The sequence below is a fragment of the Pelmatolapia mariae genome, linkage group LG10_11, assembly GCF_036321145.2.
Source record: "Pelmatolapia mariae isolate MD_Pm_ZW linkage group LG10_11, Pm_UMD_F_2, whole genome shotgun sequence".
Taxonomy (NCBI): domain Eukaryota; kingdom Metazoa; phylum Chordata; class Actinopteri; order Cichliformes; family Cichlidae; genus Pelmatolapia; species Pelmatolapia mariae.
In genome coordinates, this window is record NC_086236.1 from 68,003,520 (window position 1) to 68,027,702 (window position 24,183).

General features: G+C 40.3%; 1 protein-coding gene across 6 annotated transcripts in view; it reads right to left on the minus strand.

Moving 5' to 3' along the window:
• Window positions 1–24,183, minus strand: part of scap (SREBF chaperone) — a 34,179-nt gene that overhangs the window by 4,699 nt on the left and 5,297 nt on the right. For 5 of the 6 annotated variants that reach the window (XM_063486627.1, XM_063486626.1, XM_063486628.1 and 2 more), the window contains exons 2-22: window positions 23,739–23,939; window positions 19,835–19,955; window positions 19,317–19,474; window positions 18,600–18,820; window positions 16,695–16,800; window positions 15,739–15,911; window positions 13,760–13,886; window positions 11,906–12,018; window positions 11,724–11,818; window positions 11,469–11,567; window positions 10,737–10,949; window positions 10,200–10,585; window positions 9,582–9,731; window positions 3,727–3,928; window positions 2,953–3,068; window positions 1,847–2,390; window positions 1,666–1,751; window positions 1,197–1,279; window positions 851–1,017; window positions 586–666; window positions 205–411 (exon numbers count right to left, since the gene is read on the minus strand). In XM_063486627.1, coding sequence (XP_063342697.1) covers window positions 205–411; window positions 586–666; window positions 851–1,017; window positions 1,197–1,279; window positions 1,666–1,751; window positions 1,847–2,390; window positions 2,953–3,068; window positions 3,727–3,928; window positions 9,582–9,731; window positions 10,200–10,585; window positions 10,737–10,949; window positions 11,469–11,567; window positions 11,724–11,818; window positions 11,906–12,018; window positions 13,760–13,886; window positions 15,739–15,911; window positions 16,695–16,800; window positions 18,600–18,820; window positions 19,317–19,474; window positions 19,835–19,955; window positions 23,739–23,860 — 3,570 coding nt within the window. In that variant the 5' untranslated portion in view covers window positions 23,861–23,939. The remainder of the gene's footprint in view (window positions 1–204; window positions 412–585; window positions 667–850; window positions 1,018–1,196; window positions 1,280–1,665; window positions 1,752–1,846; window positions 2,391–2,952; window positions 3,069–3,726; window positions 3,929–9,581; window positions 9,732–10,199; window positions 10,586–10,736; window positions 10,950–11,468; window positions 11,568–11,723; window positions 11,819–11,905; window positions 12,019–13,759; window positions 13,887–15,738; window positions 15,912–16,694; window positions 16,801–18,599; window positions 18,821–19,316; window positions 19,475–19,834; window positions 19,956–23,738; window positions 23,940–24,183) is intronic. The other variant, XM_063486625.1, reaches the window with a different exon arrangement.

Sequence of the window (24,183 nt, forward strand, 5' to 3'; positions counted from 1 at the left end):
GATTACCGTAAGGACCATTATCGTCACTGAAAAGCGCAGAGCCACTGCTTTTAGGAACCGCTGGAATTTTGGAGTTACAGGGAATTACACTGTTGAAAAAAATAATAATAATTGCAAAACACCTGTCTGACGCCATGTTAGGCTTTAGAGGGTTAAAGAAACAAAGATGTGAAGGAGACTGAGATTAAAATGCAAGCACAGTACCTGCTGTATTGAGTACAGCTTGATTCCAGTGCTGCGGTCCCAGATACAGATGAGGTCATCCAGTCCTGAGCTGATGACACAAGAGGTTGTACACACCAGCGAGGTGACATCACCACAGTGACCGTAAACATGGCTGACTCGGCTCCCTGTCAGGACATCCCACAAGCAGATGGCGCCGTCCTGCCCACCGCTTGCTAGAACCATCGTCTGAGGGGAAAAAGTTTGTAATTGAGAGTCTAATTTACTGTTTCATGAAACAACTTTGTGGTTTTACTTTGGTAATTCCTCTATTTTGACCCATGGTTTTTAGAGAGAAAAATATTCACCAATGCCTCCGTTATCACAATATGAAATGTTACGAGACATGGGGATATTGCTGACCTGGTCTATGTAGATGGCTGTAATCCCTCCAGAGTGACCCTGCAGGGTAAAGAGGCAGCAAGAGTCCTCCAGTCGATACACCTAAACAACACACGCAGATAAGGATGATCTATTAAAAGCACTATCACAAAGACTGCTTTTGGAGTTTGCCCATATATTTTTTTTTTTTTTACTGCCAATAAGATCCGTTCTATAGAGTTTAATGAGAAATCAAACAATATTTGTTGTACTTGAAAATAAAAAGGACAGAGTGCAGGTCTGTTACCCGGACTGTGTGGTCTTGGCTGCCAGTGACGACTCTGCCGGCAGCTGCACGAAGCACCGTGATCGGCTTTTGGTGAGCACACTGTACGGAGCGTGTGAGCTGGCAGCTGATCACATCCTCACTGCTGTAACAGGGAGACTGAGGCATGCTGCTTCGCCCAGGGGGACCTGGAGGGAAAAATTATTTACCGGAGAGGGAAAAAAAAAAACTAGAAAAAAACCCCTCCACCTAAGTTTACCTCATTTCATTTTCTTTCTAAATAAAAATACCTCATACTGTACATTTTCCCCAATTAAAAATCAAACTCACTCATACAACACTGATGCAGAAACATTTCGAGCCTCACCTCTGTACTGCAGCAGACCCAGAGGTTTGTTCATCTCAACAGTGAAGAAATCTAAGGACCCGTTCAGCCTAGCTGCCACAATTCTGGGAAGGAAGAGACACTCAGAATAAAGAACAGCCGCGCATAGTAGCCACAAGTAGGATGACACACTTTTGAATCTCTGTCAGTGCGCCCAAGGGCAGCTGTGGCTACAATGTAGCTTGCCTTCACCAGTGTGTCATGTGTGTGTGAATGGGTGGATGACTGAATGTAGTGTAAAGCGCTTTGGGGTCCATAGGGACTAAGTAAAGCGCTATACAAATACAGGCCATTTACAGCATACATCTGATGTGTTACAATCTAATGTTATAGAAGCAAGTAACATCTTTTAAGAGGTTGGAAAATTACATAAAATAAAATAAAAAATTAGTGTGCCATTAAAATGACCGAGAAATATTTTTTGCCGATTTAGAGCATGCGTGTATTTAACCTGTTGTTGAGAAAGGCCAGAGCTGTGATCCCAGAAACACCGTCTTCATTGCTGCAGCGTAGCGACCCTTCCACTGCATCCCACAGCTGTAACCAGATGCAATTGTACAGTGAGTCTAAACACCAGCGGATCAAGAGTATGACTTTTTTCAGAGTCCGTGACATGTGAAATTTTTACAAACCTCCAGTTTGCCGCTGCTCCTCCCGGCAGCTATCAGATTCCCTCTGAGCTCCATGGCCCAGACAGAGCTTTCCCAGTCTCCTGCCGCTTGCGCCCCACCCATCGGGTATCTCTCTTGGATTAAAGGTGTAGCTGCTTCCCCTAAGCTCGGACTCCTCTGGAGTTGAGCGCCTGATGGCGGCGAGGAGGAGGCTGAGGATGGAGAGGCGTAGGTAGATGGTGATGGGGGCTCGTGCTCCATGTAGGCACGCTCCACCAGTCCTCCAAAATCAAAGCCTGCTCTGGGTGCGGTGGACAGGTGGGAAGGGGGCTGGGAGGTGAAGTTGGTGTCAATGAGCGGGGTGAGATCGGGCTGGTCAATGAAAAGAGTGGGACGACTGGGCGTGGTGCGGCGTCTTACTGGGTAGAGCTCGTCCTCTGTCAGCCCATCTCCATTAAACGAGATGTCTCGTTCAGGACTCAAACACTCTGATTCTTGAGCCCCGGTCATGCTGTCCCAGCCATCCCGGTGGTCCCAGCAGCCACTGCTGCTGCTCCGCCTCAGCCTGAGAAGGAGACAAAAAAACAACAACAACAAAAAAAAAAACATTAGCATGACTTGAAGAGATAAACTGACTTTATGTTTGCAGATTTACTGGCAAAACATTAACACACAAAAGGTCTGATAGGCAAAAATAAACTGATAATCTAAAAACCACCCATGAATACTAGATTGTTGCTGCTCACTGCATATTCCAGATCATGACTACTACTTTCAGTTGTTCCCTTTAGTGGTCAGCACAGATGATCACCAGCCTCCATCTCACCCTATCCCAGCATCCTCTGTCATAGCAACCCTCTGAGTGTCCTTTCTCAGTACATCCATGAACCTCTGTAGACTTCCTCTTCTCCCTCTTCTGCCTGACATCTCCAACATATTCACTTTAATGCAATCAATTTTCAGCCTCAAATTTCCTAAACTGACAGATTGTTTTTAAACTAAATTTTACTTAATGGAAAAATAAAACAACAAATAATTCCTAACAATGTAAAAGCAAATCTGGAAACATCTCAGAGATCTTTATGACATTGAAATGTTTTTAAAACCAGATATTAAGAGTGTCTCACCCATGATTTGGAATGACAGTCAAGCAGTCCCCAGTCTGTGCGTCCCAAACCCGGATCTGTCCAGCCAGGCAGCAGCTAGCTAACAGCATCCCATCGCTAGCCAAACACTCGATATCCTACAGGACGGAAACATGGAGCAGGAAGCCGGTTTAAATAAGACTAAAGCGATCAGCCAAAAACAAATTAATACACATTTATTAAATTCAGCATTTTTGTTTTTTTAAATGTACTGTAGTATAGTACTATGAGCAAGTGTCAGTGTACTCTTGGTTTAAACCTCAACACAGCACAAACACATTTCTGTATCTTTTAAAATCGCTAAAAAAGCATAGGAATCACCTGTTTGTTTTTCCCTTTTTTCCAAATTGACATTTAATCTATATTTGCTAAGCAGATTTTATATAATTACAATGTCTGAATCATTGCGACTGAACTCATTAACACTGGATTTATCTGCAACAGATAGATGAGATCTGGTCTTAAAATACATCTGGAATACAAATTAACTAACATTGTTTAAAAAAAAAAAAAAAAAAAAAAGACAAGGGAAAGAGGGAGTGTGCAAATAAATTTGACCAAATAAACAACACATGCTATTTTTTCTTTTATCTATCTATCTATCTATACACACACACATACATATACACACATACACATATATATACATACATACATACACACACACACACACACACACACACACACACAGCTGCCTTTCTTATGAGTTTGTTTGGTGGACAAACAAAGACTGCAGTGTCTCCATCTTAGTCTCACCATACTGTGGCCCCTCAGCAGCAGTGGTGAGATCTCGCTGATAGGTGGTGAATAGCCGTAATCGTCACAGGGCAGGTCCCCTCGCCGCCGCCGCCCGTGAGGGACACCGTTCTGACCGTAGTTCCGTGGGCAGAGAACGCGATACAGACAGAAGAGCAGCAGAACCAGCAGGACACCCGCAGCCAGGCCCAGAGCTGCCACCCTGGATCCAAAGACAACACAAAGGAGTCAGGAGTGCAGCGCCACCACACTACAACACATTTACCAGAAACAACCACACAGAAGCTGAACTTCTGTATATGCTCGTCAACTCCTTTACAGAATTTTTCAATGTACTGCACATTTGTCGTGTGTCATCTGTTCCATGAATTCACCCTTTTAATTGAAGCTCTAGATCTCTCACAAAATACTATGGAGATGCTGAGTTTCCTAAAATATTATCTGGACACTTTCACAGTCAGATGAGTAAATAGCCCAACTCGTGTATAAAGATTGACCAAAATCAAGCAGCAAAATGAGAACCTGTTCATAACTGACAACAGGATAACAGATCTCGATGTTTACCTAAAACATTGTTCTGCAGCTGCTCACTCACATGTTTATATAGTTTGTGTGTTGAACAAGTACAACTGTACAAATCTAACTCAAAATATGTGGGACTGACCGCTCGAAAAAGAAAAACCATGAAAGAGCGCATGTGCCAGCTCTACTGTGGAATGTGGAGTTAATGTGATGATAACCTAGCACAGGAGTGTTGACTTTCTCTGCTTAAGAAAACCCACATCTGTAATGTGAAAGTAAAGCTTTAACTCTTTCCCCCATGAAAGCAACGTTTTGACGGCCAGGATTTTTGAAATGCAGCTGTATAGGGAGACAAACATCGCACAAACATCTGATGCACAGTCAGTAATCTTGTTCTACAAACAGGCTAAATATGGGACAAACTCCTCAGTTCAGAAAAATAGCTTTAAGGGTTACTCCTAGTCGGCTTAAAGGTGTACTACTACTACTACTTTCTGTGTTTATCTTTATTTTGCTAATGGCTACTTCATTGGCCATTTGTTTTCCAATGAGTAAAATCCATCTAAAGTCCCTGACATCATTTAAACTCATGCACAAACAAATAAAAACAAGGCAGTCTGTGTACTTCTGTTAGCTTTTAAAAACACTTTAACTGCAATAACAGGAGAATTACTGGCAGCAGAAACGAGTTGGGGAACCAACTTGACACTGAACTCATCAGCACACAGTTGCTTGTTTACACATCCAGCACCTCTGGGGCAACATCGCCATTTATTTGCAGTTTTACTCATGTTCACAATATAAAGGGCAAAATATTTACTTTCTTTTAGCTCTGTTTTGGACTGTAGCCACTTGTGAGGGAGATGTGTAGCTTATTGGTTTCTGGTGATGATGTAGTGGGATTTTTGAACTTGTTCAATACAAACAGATGAACAGCAGTGAGAATGAAGAAAAACAAAACAAAACAACAACAAAACAAAAAAACCCCCACCATAGTTAGTAGTAAGCTAATGAGTTACCGTGCTATAAACTTCCTATGAAGCTCTTTAAATCTGAATGAGCTGCAAATCCAGCTGATAATGTTTTGTAGGTTTGCGATTAACCCTACATACATCGTCATAGAAAAATGGCAGTGAAGAGCTCTACCCTGTTGAGTTCCTGTGGTGCTTTGCATGTAAACAGAAATTTCATCTAAATGTGATGGGGGGGTGACCAAAGCACATGGTGTGTTTGGTCAACTAAATAACTTAAGTGGTGTTGAACACCTTTACTGTAAGATTTATAGCAACAGGTTAAGCACACATTCTCGTATTACTATAAAACTAACAGAGTATACTGTTATACTGCATATGTAGCTATAACTCAAATCACAGCACAAGCAGAAACTCTGCCCATGTGTCCACGTCTGTATGAACTGAAATAATGAACAGCTGAAAGGTCGATGAAACTAGTTTGAAGATTTTTAAACACACATTTCACAAGATATTTGAATCAAATTTTATAATTGTAGCAACAACAACAAAAAAAGATTTTATGAATCTTGAGTTTGCATTTCAGTCCTTGCCATGTAAGTCCTTGCCATTTTCACCTCAGATAAAAGAAGATTACCATCACCAGTCCTTGCCATGTAGTTTTTTTTAAACTCATTTTAGATGTTACTCTAAAAAAAAAGAAAAAAAAAAAAGAAGAAGAAACAGCACAAATGATGATGAACTCTAATCCTGTGTTCAGACCTATTACACACTACGGTTACTTCACACAAACATCCAGCGGTTTTTGAAGGTAAAATCAGAAATAGATGAGATGGAGTCAGTATTAACTGGTTCAAACTGTGTCATTAACTTTAACCACTGATTGCACAATTTTTTATTTTAGCTGTCTTTTTTCCTGTTTAAAGTTGCTTTTGATCAAGATGGTTTTAAAAGGAAATATGTAATTTCCTCATGTCTTTTTAAAAAAAAAGAAGGAAAACTTGTGTTAAGAGGAACACTGGAAAGCTCTTCTTGTGTTAGTCTGTGAAATCGCTCGTGTATGATTACACAAAAGTAGGATGAGAGACTTTATCCAGTTCAAAACTTCTCTTAAACAAGACAAGGCTACGCTGACTCGTTTGTTATATGTAAAGATCTTTCCTCCAGATTAAAAGTACAGAGAATTCCCTTGTAACACCTTTATCAGTCTGGCCTTCCATCTATCTAAACCAGTGTTGATGTCAGTTGCCACTTCCCAACTGTGAAGGTCACGACCCTGACCAAACTGCTGATAGCATTCATATCTGCAGTCCAAAGATGACCAAAAACATCACACTTATGTCAAGGTGACAGACTGGTTTACACAACACAGTACAGTGTTGTTGTGGTAGATAGATGAGGCTGTTATAAGCTGATAAAGCTGGAAAGGACAGTGAATCGGTGTCTCTGAACCTCCCTCTAAGATAAAGAACATTATCTTCCCATTTTGGCAGCTTTATTGGACTGATATTGTACACACACACACACACACACACACACGTAGGTATGTACATATGTATCTATTGATCGCTCATCATTTTTGTGTAAAAGAACACTTCTAGTCTTAAGAGTGATTTGCTATAAGTTAAACTAAGTTAAACTTTAATTTCCATAAAATAAAAATCTAACAACATTTCTAATGGTGTTGTACCTTAAGTACTATGGTAGACTGGGGGTGAGCTCAAATGTGCTCGCCAATGTGCCATGCCATTGACAGCTAGTCTAGTTGTAGTGACAGTTTCTGCAATTATGTCTAAAATTGTATTTCTCACTGTGACTTTGACCTCTGACCAAAGTCATCACTGAAGTCTATGCTAACACTGAAGAAATTCCTAAGATATTCTCGTACAGTAAATACTTCCCACACAGGATTAGCCCATTGTCCCTGAATGTGTCACCTGCTAGGGTAAGGAAAAAAGCCCCACAAAAACCACTGACAAAGCCTGTAAAGTAAACCAGTCAGCCAGGCTTGGCCAGTTAGAGAGTATGAATACTTGCTAAAGACAGAGATAACCCCTGGCATTATTAGAATACACACAAAGAAACTGCATTTTCACCTCACATAAAAGAAGATTACCATCAGCCCAGCAACACAGTGAGCATTAAGTCAAGCATGAAATGTAGATGCTCTTTTACTCCCTTCTGTGTTATGTCAACTTAAATACTGTAATAGAAAAGACATCTACAGCATTGACCAGTTTAAAAGTAACTTAAAATAATGTTTTTGATTTTGAGAAAAGAAAAATCCAAGTGTCATGATTTCTCATTGCAAAACCTCCAAGAGCAGTTTCACAGACAGACTGCAGCTGAAAAGAAAAGAAAATGGGGTTAAAAAAAAAAAAAAAAAAAAAAAAGAGCTTTTAGTCCAAAATTATGTTATTTCATGTCTGGAAAACTAAACCTGAATGGCTCAAATGCCCTAAATGATATTGTACTTCACTGCTCCAACTTCAGCAAAACTGCAGAAGGAACTTAAAGGCTTCAGTGTGCAAGGTGCAATCGGTTCAATGACACACTTATACAAAGTGTGAAGGTCAAGGTCCTTTACCTGCTGTGGCCCCTATTTACACTCAGCTGTGTGACGTCAAGGTTTTTGTTTTTTTCTAACCATGTGCAAAAACAGTGATTGCTAAACTGAACTGAAACTAAGAAAAGCCGGAGCCTGAAAAAGATATCACTCATTAAATTAGGCTAAGAAGATTATGTTTCTTTGTAATTTGTCTAAAACAAAAATTATATGAACTCATAAAAACAATCAGAGCTGGTTCATCTCTACCTTCTTTCATAAGATACTAATTAAGGCAGAAATTTTTTTTTTAGCATTCAGAGGATTCTGACATTTCAGCATTTTCCCCTTATTTCTCTAAGCATGTGTCTACATATTACACATAAATAACTTCCTCATGAACTTATAATAACAACAAGAACCCAAACAAGCGGGGATTAACATGACTCAATAGGTGGTAAGCCGCCCTGGCTGTAGATCCTACATGCATATAGAGCTGAGCGATAGAACGATAACGATATGTATTGCAAAATAAATTTTTCTATCGAGAAAAAGTTAACTATTGCGATAGGCCTCATCTCTCTTGTCCTTTTTTTTTTTTTTTTTTTTTTTAAAGAGGACAGCCAATCCAAATTAAGTAGCGCAGAGCCGAACCAATCACAGCTGCAGCGTCACGTCACGTGACTTGTTACGTACAGCACAAGTGCCAAGGCGCACATGTGTATTTGTTTTTGCAGCCGGGCCGCCCGGGTAATGAAGGAAATGAGTTTGCCGACTAGAGAAAAATCAACCGAGAGCGTGAGCGAAGGTTACCGAAGAAAAAAAACAATGATGGTTCCAATGCCGGAGAGATTGTCGAACGGAAGGGCCATAGAAGTTCCGTAGTGTGAAGGTATTTCAGCTATTTCAAGTCTGACAAAAAACAGAGTAGCGCACTGTAAATTGTGCCGAAAGCAAGTCTGGAAATACAATAAACAGGTGCATGCTCAATCTCTGATTGAAAGCGCTAATTCGTCATTCGGCTTTTGTCAGACTAAAGTCACTGTTAAAACTGTTTGAAAAGCTAAGCTATACAACAAGGAGAGATTGAGAATTTCCTTTTAGTTCTCAGTTTATTTGATATTGACAAAAGTTAGTCAATTTTGTCTGTTCTTCTGTAAAACAAACTAAGATTTATTTTTAGAATTAAAATTTTGTTTCTAAGTGGAATTGACAATTTAGTAGTCTGTTTTGTTTGTTCTACTTTGAAACTTAAACGCTTTAGCGGCTGCCTTTTGTGTAGTTTGCAATATTTGCCTTTATTTATCTGAAACTGAAGTTTCATGTTCCTTAAGTACATCTACCCTGTTAAACTTATTATGGGAAATAAATACTTAAATTAAAACAAGCTGCTAATTATTTCACATTTTACTTGTGAGCAACGGCACATTTAAATCTTACAAATATAGTTATTTGGCTTATATCGTGATATATATCGTTATCGCCTGAAATGAAGAAACATATCGTGATATGAAAAAATCTTATATCGCCCAGCTCTACATCCATATATTTGGTCAGATCAACATTTTCACACAAATCCCTTCATTTCTTGTTTGGAGAGCTGTAGGAGGCTTATGTTGCTTTGAGAAACGTCCTTTTCAAGTCTCTAGAATAGTAGGGGCAAACAACTCAAGTAGTCACACTGATGGAAAATCTGCTGGATTTAAATAATCAAAAGTTACCCTTTTAACACCTTAAGGCATGCAGGTTTATCAAAGAGTTTGTGAGGCATTTCAAACTTAAAGCAGGTAGATGTCTGTGACTTTCTGAGTACTAACTTGTAGAGGGTGAGGTCTGTCTGTAAGTCAACAGAAACCTTGGGAATGGGTGGTTGAGGGTGTCTCGTGTCCTGAGGGTGACGTGCCTCAATGGCCTCCTGGGGTGTCAGATGAACAGTGATTGGGATGACAGGTAAGATGCTAATGTACCTGTAAAAGGACAATAACATAGTGGACATAATGAAGCTGAAAGAAAAATCGAGGCAGAACTAAAGAATTAAGGAAAAAAAAAAAAAGAAACAAAAAAATTGTTCCTGCCTTTTACACGTCTAAAGTGGGAAAGTGTTTGTTGGACAACGCATAAGCACATAACTGAAGTAGGTTACTTGTTTGTAGCTGCATTTTCCATGTGGAGAATGGCTGACAGAAATTAGTGGTTCTTTTTGTCCATCTTTTATTTGGAGTTGATATAAACTTCATAATGCAGCATTTTATTTTGCAGAAACATCACATACACGCCGGGAATGAATCAACACATTATGCTGCACCAGTATCATAACAAGAAAATCCAAACTGCTTCACTTGCTTTCACTACAGTGTAATATACTGTTTTCCAATTAAGAAAATAACAGACTGACGAACAACAACAACAACAAAAAACTCTCCAGCAGCACTCGCCTTTTTGCTAAAGTGATGTTGTAGTAACTGAAGAGTGATGGCCAGTGCCTGAAGGACAGTCTCCTCCATCCCTCCTCATCCTCCTCCCCCCAGGTGATCTGAGGTACAGCGGGTGGGGACTGTGGAATGGGCCCCGCCCTTGGAGGGCCATGATGTCCCTGCGATTGGTTCTCAGGTAAAGGAGTTGGATCTGGTGCACGATGGATGCTCAAGGTGCTGGTAGGATCCCCACCTCGAAAAACCGGGGCCACTCCCAGGTGTGGGGGCAGACCGCCTCCTCCGGGGTCACCTAAGGGGCTTTGTTCAGACACCTGTGCAGCCAGGTAGGTGCGGATTCCAGCTGGGTCGGTATACACAAGGATACCAATCCAGATCACTGTGCCAGCCTAAAAATGAAAAAATAAAAAGGTCATGTTGATCAGATCTTGTCAGTCTTTGCTACCTAAATGCCATTGTATGAAAGAATTAGAAGCTGACAGTTGAAGACAGCAAAGTGCACATAAACATTTACAGTCAGTTCTGAATTTGTCTTCTCACCATGATGATGCGCTGAGCCAGGCGTGTGCGAGCCAGGAAGTACACCACACGTAGCCTCTTGGGGAGCCTCAAGTTTCTAAAGGCTGGGGTCTGCAGAGTGATTGTATGCGGAGAGGGTCTCGGTGGAGGGGGTACCTCACGTGTACGCAGGGGGCCTGGCTTGGGTGGAGGCATACCTGCTTCAGCTGGCAGGCGGCGGTTCAGGTCAGCCAGCTAAAGGGAAATAATGAGGTTCACACATTTGTTTTTGGTTTTTTTTAACATCGTTTTTCGTATTTTAAGTTAACTTCACGATACATGGCGCTAGTTTAGTTCAGTTGGATAAGCAGGCAACCATATGCCGCATGGCTGGAAGTGGCCAGCTCAGGTTCGAGTCCGACCCGTGGCCCTTTGCCGCATGTCTTCCCCTCTCTCTTTCCCTCTGCTTTCCTGTCGATTTTCACTGTATCTATCCAATAAAGCCAGTTAAAAGGCCAAAAAATATATTTAAAAAAAAAACAAAACAACAACTTCACAATAGATGCTGAAAATATCAAGAGTGATTGTGTGTGCTAGTCCCAGTGCTGTTTATGTTTTTGTTTTTTTTACTTTTAAACTCAGTTCTTGCTTGCTGCACAAAGGTTTACATCACATAAAACTCTTGTTACTTAAATCTAATGTTGAGTCCAGCATATTAACTGTGGGGGGAAAAAAAAAAAAAAAGATTTGAAAGTATGCATATGCGTTTCTCACCTCCATGCGGCGAATGTCTATAGATAGTACAGTGGTGAAGAAAAACATCTGCAGGAAGAAGTCAGACACCAGCCCCACAACAGCAAATAAACAGAATTCCTAAAATAAACAAAAACCAGAAGAGACATTAACCACATAGAAGCATTTCCCACCTGGCTTGATTTAGCATTATGCTCTGATTATTTAATAAAAATAACTTTAACTACAGTTTTCTCCTGGTGCACTTCCTTCAACAGTTCCAGCATTTGTCCTTACCTGGATAGCTGGCACAAGAGTGAAATATCCAATGAGGATAATACACAGCTCAGTGGCCATATTCTTCATGATAGACCAGCTCTCATTACTAAGGCCTGAAAAAACACAACAACAATCAGGGAAAAATAAAGAAATGCACAATATTTAATAAGCCGTGACTAAACTACATTCTCCAAACTTACCTTGAGCTATGCGCAGTTTGACCTCGAGGTCGACAGGGGTGGAAACCACAGACTTGGTGAGCACCAAGACGTTCTCCAGCCCGATTACCACCACCAGATAAGGGAAGATCTCACTGCAGGGAGAAAAATAAAATAAAATACCCTCGACTTTGAGTACCGTTATCTTTGGTAAGTTACACTTTCACCACATTACCACTGTGTGGAATTCTGTTTAAATTACAAACACAAAAGTACTTTAAACTGACTTTAATAATGCAGCTGCCAAGGCACCGAGAAAATATATGTAGTTCACTCCTATGTTTTTTGTTTGTTTTTTTTTTAAGTTATAAAATCAGTCATTTAGGGTTCAATTTCTTTTTTTTCTTTTTTTTTTAATTCTTGGCCCACACAGCTGGGAATTTCCCTGAGATTAGTATGTGTGACAGATTAGTTTGACAGGATAGATAAGCTTTAGATGAGGTAAGTGTATAACTGGGTCACACACACTCAGTAACACTGTACATAATAAAACACACACCCAGCACTATCTGTATCACTATCTCACCAGCTTTGTGTGTGGAGTCGATCATGACTCTGCAGATTTGCATGTTGCATTCATAGTTTTGGTACACTGGCCTTGATGTGTGTTTATGCAAGCACATGGCCTGGGCATGCACAGCCCATGGAGGACTTGCATGGATCTTAGTGGCTGGTTAACAGTACCATTGTCACGCCATGATGTCTGCTTCCTAATAAACAGCTCACGATTGGACAACCATTAAACGTCAGTATCTGAATACATCTGCCCCATATTTTAGTCCATCCCACTTCCACACAGAGTTCTTCCTTTTTTCATACCCACTAACATGCTGTTTGCCCACATGAAGTGATCATTAACAGAACTCCATGTGCGATCAATACAGAAGAAGAGGAAAGTCAAAAGTCAGGTACGTGCACGTGAGTTGGTAAAAATAAGGATACAACTGACAGCCAGCTAGAGGTGTTAACATTAACAGGATATATTTGAATGTCAATAAGAGCATGAGAACAATGAAATTACTGCAGACATAATTTCAGTGGTGATTCACAAGTTAAACTCATCCTTCAACCTCTTATCTTATTATTACTAAATATTAGCTAGTAAGTGTTTTCAGGCTGCCCACAAAGAGTTGACTCTGTTCATTTGGACATAGTGTTTTCAGAGAGTTTCCTGAAATGCTACATCCAGACGAACAGAATCAATTTTTTAGGACTTCCTTACCTGGATGATTGAGCATGCATGAAGACAGCTTTTAGGCTAGTTTAAACAGCATTCATAATAAAGAAAATGTACTGTAAAAACAGTTCATGCACTTAAAAGTGTAAGGAGCATTCAAGTGCTAATCACTACAGTCTGAAGTTAAAGCTACTGTGGAAGGTAAGTGCAATAGCACTGGAAGTTACTTCAGTTAACTAACATACAACGATGCCGTACGCATTAGTTTCTACGTGCAAATACGAGAAGAAGAAAAAAAACAAAACAATTTTTTACTTTTTAAAAATGGTACTGACTGGAATGAAACCGATTCCTTGCTTTGACGTTTATGGTGTAATCAAGGGAAACAATGAGTATAAGTCATGAAAGTACAAGTACCAAGTTGCTCTCAGTGATGCAAACAAATACATTTTTGCTGCGTCTTGATTAAACTGTTTTCTTGGCTGCCTGATTTTTGAAACAGTCTCTGCATTCCTTGGCTTAAATTTTAGGCTGAAATCTAATAAGCATCTGCTGCCACAATGGCATGTGTGTTACTGTTCCTGGCAGATGAACAAGAGCAGAGACCAGACCCCTTTAGTAATCTTCAGACACTCAAGTATGTAGAAAAAGGTTTTTACCCTCCATTAAGTGTGGGTGTCAGTCCAAACAGTGTACACAGACCCACAGACATGAGTAGAGAGCTGAGCACTGTGACCACAGCAGCCAGCGCAAGGCCCCACTTAGATTTCACCATGTCGATCTTACCTGCAAGGAAGAAAAAGAAGATATGTTGAGGACTTCACACTAACTAGCTGTACAACTATTCAAAACCTCAGCCAGACCTTTTTTTAAATCAAATGATTGTGATCATGTGGAGAAGGCGTTTAAGCATTTCCAAAATTAAAATTTTTAGATGGCAGGTGATGACACTGAACACTAGGCTTGCTGATAAAATATGCAGGAGTTATGAAATGAAACTGTACAGGCTATCCATTTCTCAAACTTGCAGGTTTTCTTTGAAATGACGATTCTGAAAATGACTACACTGTAAAATAAAACAGGAGCTGCATATTGTTGTAACAGATGTTTGTTCAATTACAGTTTTCCAAGGCAGCCTCAAGTGTACACTCTGATTTTCCAGACTGGAAGGAGAGGTCTTTCTCAGAAGGGAACAGATAGCAAAACAATGGTGAGACAAATAACTGAACTTTCTGACCCCGATGTATCAAAAATAAGAATGAAACTTAAACAGACTCTCACATGAGAAGAAAGAAAGCTCCGTTTTATTATCGGAGCAAAGAAACATCGTGGACCCTTCTGACCTCTCAGCTTTCCTTGAACCTCAGGAGAACAGAAATAAAGACTGTGCGCTTCATCTTTCTCACACATTCTTTCCACTGTCTAATGCTGCACAGACCCTGTTTCATATCACACTTTCTAAATAAAATTCCCTTCTTTTTACTGTTTAATGTGAATTTCATGAAGAACGGTTATACAACTGCAGTGGCTGCCAAGTTCTGCTGAATGCTTTTTTCCTTTATTTACATATTTTAATGTTTAAAAAGATATACAATTTTTCCTTAAACTGTACTTTGCGCAGCACCACTTTTCACTGTGTCTGAGACACTAGTAGCCCAGTCTGCTCTGACGTGTAATCAAAGTTTCTTCACTTTTCAGTTGGCATAAAAGTCAGGCAATGCTGGTTACACATGTAACACTGAAAGTCAAAGAGCTGTTGATGCTAGAAATCTGAATCATAAAAAAGCGACATGCTAAATTTTTCTCTGGTGGTCAAAATTACAGCACAGCCATTTCTTCAACATCTCTCAATGGTTACATTTTCAGAGGATATCAGGATTTTAGTAGCAAAGTGAAAAATTGTGTTTGCATTGATTGTAATGGGTTGTGTGTGTGTGTGTGTGTGTGTGTCATTTCTTGCTTGTTTCACTGTTTAACAACAAATATTGTGTTACTGAGAATTTAAAACAGCATGAACGTGCAAAGAGCAGGAAAGATGTGCTAACAATAAACATCAAGGTATTTCTCTGAAGCTTTGGAGATACTGACATCAAAATAAAACCTTACACTTGTGTTTACCTCATGTTTTCTGTGATCACAAGGTGTTCCGGTATTATTATAGATTATTATGGCTCTCTTTTGGGTTCATTAAGAAACATTAGTCTCATTGAATCTTTATCTAAAATATTATACTGCAATTTCAAGTGCATATCAGGAGCCAATTGTGAGTAATTTAACCACCTTGCAGGTGAAAATTCATTTGAGTACTTGGACGGCGTGTGTGTCTGTGTGCACGAGTGTGTGTGTTTGTTCCCTGAGCTAATGTTTGTGCTGGCAAGCTGCCGATGGTTTGGTGGGTGCATTCTTACAGCGGTGTGCAATGTTCCCATGTGAGGATTATCCCTGCAGCAGACAGGGACAACCTTGGCACCCAAACACTTGTGCACACAAAAGGGCACAGCACGTTTTGCCCTCATTCTCTGGCACTTTTCAGTTTTAACTGTGGTGAGGTGTGCAAACAAGTGGTAGTGGTGGGGGGAGTCGAGATGTTTGAACACTGCACCGAGTACAAAGCAGATTTAAAAGGAGTTGGACTAACGTGTAGAGAAGTAGATGTAGGCAAAAAGAATGATGTATGTGGTGACGAGGGGGATGAGTTCAGCAATGCCGATCTCCTCCTTGAAGTGGACGTGAACCATGTGGTCATCTCTGAGGGTGCAGTTGGCAGATGGGTGAAGCTGCTTCAGGCGGGCCCGTAGGCTCCCTAGGAACCTGGACACACACACACATACACAAATAACATTTAATCATCGTCACATGGAGTAACAAACTTCATCACTCCATTTTTAATTTTGAGAAAAAGACACTTGGCCTCGAGGGACAGATGCCATTAATCCAAGGAGAAGACAGTTCTGATTATTTATGCCGTTCTATTGAAAAAGTGAAATACAATAAAATGCAAAACCTAAGTCACAGACTCCTACTCTGTTCAGGCTCCAGAGTTAGTTTGTAGATCTCAGTTTCAGTTAGTTTCCAGAGATGGTTTGTTCTTTTAGTTTAGTTTTTAATGTATAGAAACAAAGTTTGACCGTGGGCAAGCCCAGAACAGACAGACAATACAACAGAAAACGCTTTCCAAAAGACACTTGACTCAAAGTCATGGAAACATCCCAGTCTCACCCTCCTCAAGCTTCTTCTCCGAAAATTTTACTAAACTACAAAAGATTGAAATTTCTTTAAGGACAATCTTTTTTCAATTTAGTTCCATTAGTAAAATACATATTTCTTAAGTGTAGTTTGTAATTATTTTTTTATTTCTTTTACCGATTTTAACTCTATTAGTTTAAAGTTTAAGGAAGTGTGTATTTTGTGTCTCAAGCTTTTTCTAAAGCAGCATTGCTGTCCAAGAGTCACAGAGTTAGAGATGACAAAAATATGAAATGAGAAAACAAAACAAAACAAAAAAACCCCAACAATTTTCCAGTGACATCCCTTAAAACTAAATTTAAATAGAACTGCTTTTTAGTTTTCTGTTCTATTGCATTTGTAACTCACCTTGCATCATAACTGGATAGAACTACAGTGATTGTGTAGGTCACCACCCTCTTCCTGTTGTAGTGACTGACCCCCGAGTACTTCACAGGAACCCCGAACAGCAAGTCTAAAACACACACAGTAAACATCTTCATGTAAATAGACTCTTCATATTCTAGTAACAGACCACATTTTTACAGATCACTGTAGGTTGACCACTGGTTATTCATTAGTCACCAGCCAAACATTCTCAAAGCCCTTAGGTCTGTGTCAGAACTGATACAGTTACCACTTATTTATAAGAAAAAAAAAAGAAAAAAAAAGTAAGGACAGCCAGGTTCTTCATTAGCTGCTGCACTGAACTATAGTCAAGTGACGTTTTAGAGCAGTTTTAGGCTTAGAAAGCTTTGTGGGAATCTGCTGTTGTCACCAAGTTCTTTTGATCTTAGTCACAACACAAGGAAACATCTTAGTGATCAGGAGCACACATAAAAGCAGAAAAAATACCTCACTGTTTAAAAAAAACAAAACAAAAAAACCCCTAAGTGACAACATCCTGGTTTGAATAATGAAGTTAAATGGCAACTTGAAGCTCACTCGAAAAGCAAATCAATCAATCAGCTCTGGTCTCAGACATGAGGGTGAAGTTATAAAGGAGTAAATAAGTTCAAGAACCAAAGTGGCAACTGCTACAAAACTAAAAAAACTAAGCCATTAAAATGCAAGCCTGGAACACATTCACTAAACTCAGATCCATCCATGCGTTCACAAAATGACCTCAAAATACATTCATCCTCACTGACTGCCATCTCTCATAGTTACATATTTTACACTGGGTACCTGGTGGAGTTTGGGGCTCCCCTGCCCTGCAAGAGCAGCTGAAATATAATCCCCAATGTAACCAGGCTGACAAGCCTCGAGTCAGCTCAGTGTGAACAAGCACATCAGTCTAACTTTATCTGACAGCCAAGCTGTCCCTGACTACATCTTTAATATCTCTTGAACTGGCAGATGTGGCAAAATGCTGAAGGGGAAACTTGGTTCACTATGTCAGTGGGTAGCCTTTTAAAAGAATTCAATAAGTTCTCAAGGAATGAAACTGCTTGTTCTCTGTCAATACAAAAGCCTCTTAGTTGGCTGACACAACTAATCCCCTGCTCACTACTACCGACAATTACTCATGCTGAATGATGGCAGACTACTTTCAACAAGGCAGTCAGAGTATAACACATTCTTTTCCCCTTCACTTTAACAGACTATACAATAGACACGAGGTATTCAATATGGTGATCAACAATGGCAGTTTCTGACAGACTCGATTTAAAAATGCCTGTAGTTCAGAATGAATTTAGTCATCGCATGGATCATTGCATGGCAAAAAGCAATAAGAACACAGGCCGGACTGGAGCTTTCAGATTTTGTCAAAATAAAAAATGCTCCCACACCTACTGACAGGCGTGAGAACGTTTCGGACGCAATGACACAATGTCCTATTGTATTAAGATTTGTTAATTACTCAATACATCGATTTTCACAAGGGCCGTTAAGGAAGCACTGAAGCTCTAATCTTGGGCACGCTTCAGGATGACACCACATGCTCTGTGGACTGTGACAGAGACTTGGTCTGAACACGTTGTTCACTTAACCACTCCTTGGCAGGGTACGCAGTGATCACACAAGTCACACAGTTGGTTACAGTAACAATTATTAGAATGTGAGTAGAACCTCAAAAAGAGAAATGTCCAAGGGCTTTTTCTGAGTAGAATATGGTAGCAGACCAAACTGAGTTATATTTATGTACTCGCCTGTCGATCAAAGGTCTGTCAAGGGAATGGTTTGTTAGCAATACTGTACAGAGAACCTACTGCACACACACCCACACACGAGGGGAGGTCACTATTGAATCAGAGCTTTCCCAATTACTACCTCGCAATGTCGCTGAGGTGTGCAAGCCTTTTGGTTCATGTTTCTGGATGGTCTTGAGGGGGTCGGGGTCCGAGTCAAACAGCTCCCGTTGGTTCTGCCAGTAGTTGCCAGGAGAAACAAGAAGGCAGCCATGCTCTGGCAGCACCGACTGCATCCGCCGTAACCCTGGAAACAGGTCTGTCACCTGGAGACACAAAGACTCCAGACTGCGAATGCCGGAGCTGACAAGACAAGAACGAGACAGCGGTAAAGACAAGAGAAGAGGAGGTGTGTGAGAAAAGACGAGGAAATCAATGCAGTACAGCTCACGGATACCGAATGCTCCTGGAGTAAATGAGATTTAAATAAACTAATAAACAATTGAATAGCAATAAATCATTAATGTAAAAATAGTTAAACAAGTATTTAATTGAAACCAGTAGCACAAAACCAAAGCAAACTGTTCTAGGAACTATCATTGATACAGTAGATTAGTCAAACAGAACAAACCATAAACTTCGTAGTTTACAACAGATCAATAACTCAAGGTCATTGATGTTTATCTGCCCCCCCTCGCACTAAATTCAAAGACGCTTTTGGTTCACAGCTTTCCTTCCACAGCCCTTTGCTCTAGTCCTTCCTTATATTTAGACTACACTTCATAATGTAGTATTTTTTCATTGTGTTACTGTAAATACGTCTTTTACCACCGTCACATATCAGTGCACCCAAGCTTACCTGTCGGAGTGAACATGGTTACGGATCTCTTCCAGCAGATTGAAGACTCGACCAAGAGGTGACCGAAAGACATCCACCGGCACCAGGCTGTTGTCCCATGGAGACACTGCTGCCTTCACCAACACCTGCTGGATGTAGGCGACCGGAGGACCCCGGTACTAGGGCAAACATGTAGGCAACTTATTAAGAAACAGATTGTGATTAAGTACAATGAACCAGCTACTAGTTAATATTAAATATTAGTATTTAATATTAACTAAAAACGTATTCTGTTTCTTATTCCCCTTGTTACAGCAAATTAAAACTAGTGTTGACAAATCGTGTGAGCAACTGTTTTACCATTTATGAGCCTCCAGCCTTGCCTAGCCATCATTTTTGAATATTCAAGCTTAAGATTAAAATGTATTTCAGGTTCGAATGTCATAGCTTAAACACACCCTAAGGAAATATAACAAAGGTGATAGTCAGAAACAGTACAGAAATACAGAATCTTATGGATTTCATGTTTTTTCTCCTACCCAGTCAGGGCGCTCTCCAAAGTCACCCTGAGGCTCATAGAAAGGAACGCTGTAGTCTCGCAGCCCTGTGGTGAACTCCACAGGACCCGTCCCAGGCAGGGGGAGCCTCAATAACGGATAGCTAGCAGGAAGAGAATGTAGAGAATTGGGGGGGGGGGGGGGGGGGGGGTTCACATGACAAACAATAGGAACAAAGGAATTTAGTTCAACTTATATTTATGCATCTACATCCTTTTGTTCATTCATTAATAAATGGAAAAGACATCATTCTCACTGTAACGCAAACCCACATGCATGCTTTCAAAGAAAGCAGCAGACAGCTATACACTACGGACCAATGAAGCCGCCACGATAACGGTGAGCGCTTCCCTGTGATGCATGTTGCAACACTTCTGAGTAGATGAAACCAGCACCTCTGGCTTTTCCTGCCAGATTAAGTTTCATGCGCAACCCAGAGAGACCCGCTCCCTAGTTCTCCTGGAAATGGGCAGGTCTTCAAGAAAACAAACTTCATCTGAGAACTAAACCACTCCCTTCTTTCCTTCCTTCTCTGCATGTGTCTATATGTAGAGGAAGGATGTTCAGTTTGAAATGATAGTGTTGAGCAACCCTGAAAAATACCTGAAAGACTGAGTTGGTGGTGGTAACAGAGGTGGATGGAATAAAGCTTTTAAAAGACTCTCGGAAGTGTTTTGGATGTATGTCCACTTTCTTGGTGCTTACTTAAAATGGAAAAACAGTCATCACAAAATTATCAAAGGAAGTCAATTCCTTCTTAAAAAAAAAAAAAAAAAAAAAAAAAAAAAACTACATTTTAATTTTTTTCTTATGCCTTAAATTATCTCAAATTCAGTCAAAAGTAATCAAATGTGCCTTCATCAGCTTTATAATAGGGATTTTAGCTGAGAAAGCACCTCAAGCTTCCCACTCAGGCTACAACTAACAACTAATTATATTTTCAATTAATGCAATGCTGACTTTCTGAATGTGCTGACTTTGTCAAAAACAAGAAAAACACTGATACACCTCTATTTGTTTGCATAACTTTAATCTGAGGTCATGTTGCAGCTGATAAATAGTCCAAAAGCCAAAATAGCTTTAATGTCAAGTGCAAAGAAATGCATCAAATTCTCACATGAGAGAATGTAAAAGAAATTAAATATTTATATTAAAAAAATAAATCATGATTTAATTATCAAAAGCAGCTGCTGACAAATTGTTCACTTTTAATTAAACTAAGCTGTAGCATGGCTGGCCAAACGGCTGTTGTCAAGGCCGCTGAGGATAAAACAAAGTAAGAATTCATCTAATAAAGTCAAAATGGGCTCTCTCCTAATGAGGTCAAGCCCGGAGAAAACTAAGTGCTCCCCAAACATCACCACTGCACACTTTATTTATTTATTTTTTTAACAAAAATGACACAATACAGACTTCAGCAGTTGAGTTGTAGCCCAGTTTGGCAGTATAAATAAGTTATGTTTGAATTTTTGATGATGTACATCTTTAGCTGGTATAGAAAAAGTGGCCTGGGGTTCAGAAATCTCAGCAGCTGATGAAATATCAATTGGGTCACTGGAACCTTTGTATCCAGACGCAGCTCATATGAACATATTGTACTCTAATACAAATATCAATTCTTGTCTTTTCGATAGAAACCTCTGCCTGTTTTTCGCTGTGCCTCACCTCCCTCTCCCGCCATGCCTCCTCCACTCTCCTAGGTCACTGTACCTCCACAAAGGCCTCTTTTGTGCCGAGCCAGCCCCCCTCCTGACAAGCAGATGGAGGGACAGGCATCCCATTCTCACAGGGCCACTTTCTCACAGCCCTCTGCTCTAGCCCTGCCTTAACATCCCTGTCATCCAGCTCTTTTCTTTCATTTTACCCCGGGTGGTAGTTAGTCGCCCATTTGGTCAGCACCCCTGCTGTAAGTTGCAGCAAGGACAGCACGCTGCAGGTGCATGTGTGCGTTTTTGATTGTTTTACAATGCCTTTACTTACGAAGCCTGTCAAACTCTGACCCATGTCCTCTCTTTTGACCAGTGATTTAGCAAGAGGAGATATGTGTGTGAGTTCAGTGAATGTTTGTGTCATCGTGTCAGCAGGAGGCTGTTGTGTGTGTGTACAGATGGCCAGTTAAACTGAGCTGAACTGGCCAACTGAGTTTCCCCCTCTGAAGTCACTTTCTCCATCTGTCTGTTTCTGTAAAGTGGATGACAAGATTTCCTCTCATCTTTTAACAGAGTTGGTACTAAAAGGAGGTCATCATGTCCACATGTTCTTGCAAAACAGTCTGCTGTATTGTTTAGTAGATTTTGACTGGACAATGTTTCAAAAGCAGTTTTCTGAACCCTGCATAGGTGGTCAACTAGCTGGTCACAGTACAACTGTTCAACACAACCACACTCTCTGGGAAGGTAAAAAGTAGAGCTGGGCGATATAAGATTTTTTCATATCACGATATACATTTCAGGCGATAACGATATATATCACGATATAAGCCAAATAACTATATTTTTAAGATTCAAATGTGCCGTTGCTCACAAGTAAAATGTGAAATAATCAGCAGCTTGTTTTGATTTAAATATTTATTTCCCATAATAAGTTCAACAGGGCAGATGTACTTAAGGAACATGAGACTTCAGTTTCAGATAAATAAAGGCAAATATTGCAAACTACACAAAAGGTAGCCGCTAAAGCGTTTAAGTTTCAAAATAGAAAAAAACAAAACAGACTACTAAATTGTCAGTTCCACTTAGAAACAAAATATTAATACTAAAAATAAATCTTAGTTTGTTTTACAGAAGAACAGACAAAATTGACTAACTTATATAATATTGCTTTGGAAGCACTGTCTGAGAGAAATGTTTATGTCCAGGGAGTTGGTAACGAGGATCCATTACCCTAATTAGCTGCTTGAATCCTTCATTTTCGACCGTGTTTATTGGTAGCATGTCTTTAGCAAGACAGTAGGCTATGGCATTCGTTATGTCGCTATGTCTCTTAGCTTTTTTGTCATATGGTAAGACGCTGGAGAAAGCCGACTCAATTGACTGTTGCTGCTTCACAGGGATTCCCCTGGTTGTTTGCGATGACGAATTAGCGCTTTCAGTCAGAGGTTGAGCATGCTCTAGTGGGTGGCACTGCTTCAGGTGATAAAAAAAAAGGTTTGTTGTATTTCCAGTCTTTGTGGGAACATGCTTTCGGCACAATTTACAGTGCGCGCTTTTTTCAGTGTTTTTGTCAGACTTGAAATAGCCGAAATACCTTCACACTACGGAACTTCTCTGGCCCTTCCTTTTGACAATCTCTCCGGCATTGGAACCGTCATCTGTTCTCTTCGGTGACCTGGTCACCCAAGCTCTCGGTTGATTTTTCTCTAGTCGGCACACTCATTTCCTCCATTACCCAAACAAATACACATGTGTGGCTTGGCACTTGTGCTGTACGTAACAAGTTACGTGACGTGACGCTGCGGCTGTGATTGGTTCGGCTCTGCGCTACTTAATTTGTATTGGCTATTCAATTTTTTTTTTTTTTTTTTTTTTTAAATAAGAGAGGAAGATGAGGTCTATCGCAATAGTTTCATTTTTCTATCGAGAAAAAGTTATTTCGCAATACATATCGTTATCGTTCTATCGCCCAGCTCTAGTAAAAAGTGAATCAGAGGAGGGGGAAGGTGTATCTTAATAAGGAATAAGAGTGAGCATAATCAGACAGTTTCACCACTAATGGACTTGGTTGTATACAAGAACAAGAACAGGAGTAGATGCTCCACAATGAACTCATCAGTATAACACGTAGGTGTAAATGCCAGCTTGTCAGTTTTTCAAAGTTAAAAAGAAATCCATATTGCTGAAACTGTTCCCTGTATGCTCCAATTACTTATATTACACTCAATACCTACCAGCAGGTGAGGATGCTGGCCGAGGTGAAGAGGATAATGGGTACTGGATAGGAGGCACACAGCAGCCCGTGGCGGTAAAAGGCCGCCGAAATCTTCTCTCTCAGCTGCTCGCGCAGCGTCATCTTGGTGGGCTTGGTCAACTCCCGGCCATTGGAAAGAACTGGGCGGCCGAGGACAGTTCGCCGCGGGGCATCCAGGGACCTACGAGTGCAAGAGAGTCAATAGATTCACCGAATGAATATTTAATTTCACACATATTAAAGCCAAAACTCACATGGGATAATTTTGACTATAAAATTATTCATTTTAAAACTTTTAATCCAGAGGGGAATCTGGAATAATAATTAAGTCATTTAATGATTTTCTAGGGGGGAAAAAAATGTCTTATCTACTCCTATGAGATCTGAGAGTTCTAAAATAGGGGAAGGGAAGGAACAGGGGGCAG